At 27.3% G+C, this 7,357-nt stretch overlaps 2 protein-coding genes across 3 annotated transcripts in view; one reads left to right on the top strand and one right to left on the bottom strand.

Moving 5' to 3' along the window:
* Nucleotides 1-2,295: 2,295 nt before the first annotated feature.
* On the bottom strand, nucleotides 2,296-4,552 carry LOC100165692 (phosphatidylinositol synthase-like). 2 transcript variants are annotated; one of them, NM_001162195.2, is made up of 5 exons: nucleotides 4,230-4,552; nucleotides 3,447-3,581; nucleotides 3,104-3,257; nucleotides 2,876-3,039; nucleotides 2,296-2,816 (listed from the first exon to the last, which is right to left on the bottom strand). In NM_001162195.2, exons 1-5 carry the CDS (start codon nucleotides 4,273-4,275, stop codon nucleotides 2,671-2,673), a joined length of 645 nt encoding a protein of 214 aa, NP_001155667.1. In that variant the 5' UTR covers nucleotides 4,276-4,552; the 3' UTR covers nucleotides 2,296-2,670. The 2 variants fall into 2 exon arrangements, with proteins under 2 accessions (NP_001155667.1, XP_008182091.1); XM_008183869.3 differs by lacking the exon at nucleotides 4,230-4,552 and adding an exon at nucleotides 3,964-4,104.
* Nucleotides 4,553-6,008: 1,456 nt separating this feature from the next.
* Nucleotides 6,009-7,357, top strand: part of LOC100162755 (N-alpha-acetyltransferase 16, NatA auxiliary subunit) — a 30,507-nt gene continuing 29,158 nt past the window's right edge. Inside the window, exons 1-4 of the mRNA XM_001949172.3 lie at nucleotides 6,009-6,201; nucleotides 6,397-6,481; nucleotides 6,537-6,681; nucleotides 6,763-6,880. Of these exons, the coding sequence (XP_001949207.2) occupies nucleotides 6,145-6,201; nucleotides 6,397-6,481; nucleotides 6,537-6,681; nucleotides 6,763-6,880 (405 nt within the window). The 5' untranslated portion in view covers nucleotides 6,009-6,144. The remainder of the gene's footprint in view (nucleotides 6,202-6,396; nucleotides 6,482-6,536; nucleotides 6,682-6,762; nucleotides 6,881-7,357) is intronic.

Genomic DNA, 7,357 nt, shown 5'->3' with positions numbered 1-7,357 from the left:
ATTATATTCTAATGTTCATTTATGAACTAATTATGTTATTTCAAATTATTGTAATTGGATCGTTTGATCCGTTGAAATAAATAAATAAATAAAAAAATAAAATAAATATTATTCTATAATTATTATTTATTATCATATTGTACAATCGTTTTCAACCTTTTCATGACTTTCCATATGTTTTCCTCGTAAGTAAGTGATTCGAACAGTTGAGCGGATAGGTACATAAATGTATAATACTCAAGTTCTTATAAGTTGAAAATGTAATAAACAAGCAATATTTATAAGTTTTTTTATTGGTTTTACAATGGTGTTTATTTTATTTTTTTTTTTTATATCCTGTATACAAAATTTCTACCAGAAGGAGTGCTTCGATTTCAACATAATATAGTACCTTATCTTTTCGCAAATTGGATCAAGATGGTACTTTAGGGTAGTCATTTTTCGATTTTCTCAATAGTTATTTAATGCCACGGGAAAAACCTACGAAATATTACGAAAAAACGCTAAAAATGGGGTTTTAATTTATAACGCTTTGTTTATCACCATAGAAACGAATAAAAAATTATAATATTATAATATTAATTCAACTTACAAGATAAAATAAATAATAACAATATAAAATATCCAGACTAACAAACCGTCTCCGCTCAGAATCGTTTTTCGTATACAATGATATTATATCATTGAATTCAAATTTAATACAATCCATTATACAGTGACCCACTTGTAACCTACTGTACAGCAGAGCGAAATCCACTTACCCACCTTTTTTTTAATATTAAATTTAAATTTGCATGGTGCATTTCGGATATTCCCGTGACCGACCACCATAGTAGGTTTCCAGCTACCTGTAACCTCGCCTTTTTTCTTTTGTGTGTTTTATCGTCAGCAGCGATGTAGGTATGAATTGTAAGAGAAGTAAAATTCAATAATTTTTCTATATTACAATCTATATATATATTCCGAAATACTCAACCGATTTTGATAAATATCACTGGGATGTGCGAGATACGTGTGTCATGTACGATACACGAATATGACCCATTATGTCTATCTGTTATGAATTATCAAATTGTATTTAAGATGATCGTAATTTCCAGAAGGTTTTTACGAAAGAAGATTTTAGGAAAACCCATCGGAAAAGTAGGAAATATACAAAATTGTATATTGTGAGATGGCGGCAAAATAAAAAATAATATAATGTAAAATTGGGCCATTTAAAATGTAAACAACTCAGCCCGCCACTGACTATCAGTGTTGTGTTATTTACAGTTAGTTAACGATTATACCAATAGATGATCTTATATTATTTTTTATTAGTTTTATTATTTATATGTATGTTTTATGTACTAATAATTATTATCCATTGTATTAATAAAAATGTTTTGTGACACTTATTAGATTTTCTCATTTGGGATTTTAAATTATATAATTAACCTAAATACATATTTTTTTTAGTTTGGATAAACAAATTGTGCGTACTGTAAGTGGTCTGATAAATTTTTAGTACTATTATCTTCAAGTGAGTAATCAAAAAAATATAAATATTAGGAAGCTAATGTAATATAATAGCAATAGTTTTGAGTAAAGTGAGAAAAAAATGATTGTCAGAAAATGTATAGATCAACCCCCCCCCCCCCACAAACACACACACACACAATGAAATGTTGTTCGGGATAGCCCTGAGAATGACCACTAATAATAAAATAATGTAGCAAAGTAATTTAATTTTATAAGCCATGTCAAACATTATAGAGGTGGAATAAAAACTGATTATAAAAAAATAGTCACATTGTCTGATTGATTAAGTTATCTTAGTCCATTATTGATGTAGATTTATTTTACAGTTAGAAACTATATTATTTCAAATCAAATGTAATGATTTATTGTTAAGCCATACAATTAAATGATAACAATCAATCAAGACAGGTTATAAGCTAATTAAATCAACTATTACAAAAATTATAGAGGATAATATTTTATCCTCTATAATTTAGGGGTAAGGTAGAAGGTATGACATATCACTTTTATATTTTATTGTTATTTGAATTTTAAAATAAACAAAAACATTTTGGGACAATATTTAACAATTGAATGTTATACCCTCAAAAATATTATTCTCATCGTTTTTGTGATGGGTGATTTATTACCTATATTACTTAAAACATAAAAAAAAAAAAGATTCGGCGTAAAGGTGGTTTTCTATGTTGCGGGTAGGCCAGAGAGTGAAAACAAATTATGCGCTAACATTCTCTTAAGAAAAAATATTAAAATAAAACTAATGTAATAATGTAATTTTTGTTTAAATTATATTTATTTGAATTACAACAAGAAAGAATATTAACTACAATTTATTAATAATGGAAATCACTTTAAGTAAAACATGTAATAATTGAAAAAAAGTAAGTATAAGTTAAATTAAACTGATATATACTATTACAAAAGAATTATAATATATAAATGTAATATTAATACATTTAAAACAATGACTAGAAACCAATAATTTTAGTAATTTATAAGTACATATCTGAACTGCTACAATAAAAGGAACCAATAAATAGAGTAGTATTATGATAATGGAATGCTTAAAAATATAACACACTAGTGTATTATCATTTAAACTATATCATATTTTTTTTCTTATTATATATAGTTATATATACTAACAATCTATTGTTTTACTTGACGTTCGTTCATATCAATAATAGACAAATTTATACTAGCCACATAACAATGAATTAATGATATTAATGTTTTAACAAGCATTATTGGACTTGAAAACCAGCATAATAACTTAAATAAACCATGACCTGCAACTAAAAAAAAAAATCATTACAATTTGTATTACTTATATTTTATTTTTATAAATACTTACTCATTGGTCCTGTAATAAAATGACACAGATATAATGATGCAAAAAATAATTCATTTCCTGCACACATGAAAAACAGTACCGGTTTTGATGTGTAATACCATTTCATTATCGGATTTCCAGACATATCTACAAACTTATGGCTAGTTTTACCTTGCAAAATTGATCTATTGAAAACAAATTGAATTAATTATGTCTATTAAAATGCACTTATAACTGTATATGTATTACGAGTGTAAATAGATCCAGTGACAAGCAATATCAATGATACAGCTAAGTTGGAACAAAAACATATATTTTGGATAAAAATTAGACAATGCAATACATAAGCTCATTGTTCCACAACGATCAGTTAGTTGATCTAGTATAGCCCCAAATTTAGTACCTGAAAAAATACACAATCACATTATAAGGCATATTTAAGATTATATAAATAAATAATAAATATACATTTTTAAGGAAAATACATAATCTAACATTTTCAATCCATCAATAATATTACAAACAGTAATTAGCAACAGTAGACTAACTATAAACTGTTTGTATTGTTATTAAACTTCCATGGTATTCTTACTTTGGTTAAATGCTCGAGCTGCATGACCATCGAAAGCATCCAATAATGCACTTATCACATAACAACTGCAAGCAACTTTGTAATTGGTTGGCATAAAGTAAATTGAAATGACTGCTAGAATTATTCTGGCATATCCTATAGAATCAAGCAAAAACCAAATAAACCCACTAATATGTTTGAACATAATTTTAATTTCAAACCTAATTGAAATATATAAATATATATTTATTAGTTATTATTTGAATCAGTTGTTAGAGAAACCTGATTAGACCCAAAACCCAGTTTCATAAAAATGAAAATAACTTGTCCAACTAGTAGGGTTTCTATTGATTCCTACAGTTTGTACCCCAATCAAAAACTATTTCAAATGATGGAAAATTTGGGTTTCTATTAAAATATGTAGATAATATACATAATATGAAAAATACAAACCTGCAATAAAACGTTATTATACATTTTTGGACAAGTAGGGTTTCTCAAACAACTGATTCATTTATATTTAAAAATTACTAGGTACCTATCCTGTGAATTGTTTAAGAATCCATTCATAGTAGGTACTAGGTACCTATTCTAAAATACATTATTTTTTTTGCTGAAAGAAATATTTCTCGAGTTGATACAATATGCAGTAACTATTTAATAAGTTATTATAAAATAAGATATCTATGTAACTTATAAATAAGTATAACAAACATAGTAAGCATACTGTATTGGTGAGTTGGCATTAAAATTACTTGTTAGTTGATATTGATTCTATGTAAACAATAATATATAGTAACTTACCAATTAAATTTGGCACAAACAAAAAGATATTTTCTTGTTTACCCATTTTTAACTGAATGTATTTAATACAATGTTGTAAAAAGTATTATAAAATTATAAAAATTTAAGCTTAAACCAATGTAAACCTTAGTCAGATGTAGGCAGTTACGATGTGTTATTATAAAAACTATTAATTAAATTAAATCGTAATAAGTAGGTGCTTTAGTGAACTACAATAGGCAATGGCAGAGCAGTTGTTGTTGTACGAGTGTATACTGTACAACACGTAAAAGTTATATTGGCGTTTGCAATTTGCTAGTGCTACACTACTGCCGTCTGCCGGCTGATCGCTGATGAGTCCTGACAAGTGATCACTGATGAGCCATGGCCGATGAGACGATGAGTAGTCAGTAGGTACTTCAGTCTTCTACACTTGTACAACTTCAAACTTGGCCGAGACGCCTACTATCGACATAAAACAATGTAGTTGTGGTGGTAGTGGTGATGCGGAGTGGGGATGCGCAAGAATGACCAGATTTCGTCGAGACGCGGTACCTTTCTTTCATGACACCACGATGCGGATAATGTATATCGGTCATTAGATAATAGTAATACGGTTTACTGTGTAGTCACTTCTTACGTGTAGTCACTTAATTCGTGCTTCCTATGTTTGATGAAAACATTTTTAAGTCGTTTTTTGATGGCATTTAATGAGGGAATTGTCTACCATAAATTGTGATCGGTACACTACAAAATACTATATAATATTAACTATTAAGTACCACATTTAAATACTTTTATAGTTATATTTATATCTATTCTGTGTACGTACTGACGACTGACCATGTACCCGGCACGCAAATTATAGAGAATATAGATTATATTGACGTCTGTGGATGTGGATAGTGGATGACATTACGTTTCATTATATAAAATCAGATAAGACCTATTCGCTAATATATATTTATATATAATGTAAATAACTTTGTTTATTTCCATTTTTAGTTAATTTTTGACCGCCTAGGCAGAGAATTAATTTAATTTAATCTATTCTGTTAACACTTCGGGATCAAACTTACATACTTCAGACCTTCAAGAAGGTGTGTAACGTTCAAATACCTAAATATTTACCCTCGCACAATCACTCACTACTGCGGCAGAAATAGATAGGGTGAAGGAGCGCTCACCTTCTCCTTGGGCAGTCTTTTTAACGATATTTTTATTATAATACCTATTTGGCTAAGCAAAAAGGTAATTTAATTTTAATTTTTAAAAATTCACCCCTTCCTTAGGTGACTTCTGGATCCGCTACTGACCCACAAATTCTCACTTCATCGTCGTTTTTCGTAAACCTAATTACATAAATTTAAGGAAAAAAAATTTTCCAAAAAAAGGGTATACTATATACTAAAATTATAAAGTTCCTAAAATTCAAAACATAGAGAATATTAATATGATATGATTTAAGGCCGGCCACCGGCCGTAAATTGTTGGCGACATATTATTTTGGCGGTTGTTTGTATGTTTGAAGTTACGACCAAGAATTAATATAAGGGATTTTTCAAAATAGAACATTACATTTTATTTAATGAATAATTTAGTTTAATGTTACCACTTACTTGTTGGATAAATAATTTTATAGACCTAATATTTTCAATAATTTCCTGTTATTGTTTTATTTAAAATTCAAATAAATTACTTTTAAGATTGTTATTCCATGAAAAACAAATGTCAAAGAGAATATAAAAACATATTTATCATTTTCTTAATATGTTTCTAACTTCATATTCAACTGTATTTATGATTTCTCTCGAAAAGTGTTATGGAAATTCTCACGAGGATCATCTTTCTTAATTAATATTTTTTACGGTTTTTGTACTGTCTGCAATCTTGAAAATTTATCTTTATAAGATTCTGACTAAAATAAATAAGAAAAATGCCGTCGGGTCAACCCTTACCGCCCAAAGAAAATTCCTTATTTAAACGAATTCTAGTAAGTATTGTATTATTTTTCTATTAGGTATACATTAAATAGGTTTCATCGTAATATAGATAGGTATTATTTTTCCTTTTTAACTATTCTTAAATTGTTTTTTTTTTTAATTTTATTGTTTATATTACTTGATTTAACTTATACCGATTATACTTTACAATTTAATTTGTACCCACTTGTTGTATTTTATTTTAGAGATGCTACGAACAGAAACAATATAAAAATGGACTTAAATTTGCTAAACAGATTTTGTCGCATCCAAAGTTTTCTGAACATGGAGGTAATTAATTTTTCAAATAATTTAATAACACATTTAACAAATATGATTTGTTTAGAAACTTTGGCTATGAAAGGACTTACTTTAAATTTTCTTGGTCGAAAAGATGAAGCATATGAACATGTTCGACGAGGTCTTCGTAATGATCTCACTTCACATGTTTGCTGGCATGTTTATGGTCTCTTGCAAAGATCAGATAAGAAGTTAGTTTAAAATATAGATTCATAATCTATATTTTAATCTAGTACTAATGGTTTTTAATTTACTATCAAATGTTTTTTTAGGTATGATGAAGCTATTAAATGTTATAGAAATGCATTGAAATGGGAAAAAGACAATATTCAAATTTTACGAGATTTGTCTCTGCTACAAATTCAAATGAGAGATTTGGAAGGATATCGAGTAAATATAAATATTATACATAAATTTTTTTGATTGAGTTTATTTTAATTAATTTGTTTGGAAATATTGGTTGATGTTTTTTTCAGTGGTTATTTAACTTTAAATTCAAATTTTATTAATTATTTGTTTGAATTTAATATTTTTAAGTTAATAACACGTTGACTATTTTCCATTATTGAACTATGGCACCAAAATTAAAATACATTTAATGAGATTAGAAAATTCAATGCATTTAAAATAAAACTCTAATTCAATAAAATATTTAAATCCATTAATTTTGTTTGATTTTTTTTTTTTTGTGTTTATTTTAAGTATTTTGTGGCAATATGTGCTGAATACTAAATAATAAATATTATCTTACTATTTAAGTAATTTTATTAAGAGGACGTGATACCCCCGTGTGTTGTCCCCATCTTACAAGTGCGTAACATAGCAAATATACGCAAAGCAGAATACGTGGAGCTCCGTTAGCTTAAA

This window comes from Acyrthosiphon pisum, chromosome A3 (genome assembly GCF_005508785.2).
Source record: "Acyrthosiphon pisum isolate AL4f chromosome A3, pea_aphid_22Mar2018_4r6ur, whole genome shotgun sequence".
Lineage (NCBI taxonomy): Eukaryota > Metazoa > Arthropoda > Insecta > Hemiptera > Aphididae > Acyrthosiphon > Acyrthosiphon pisum.
This window is presented reverse-complemented; position numbering and strand designations above follow the sequence as displayed.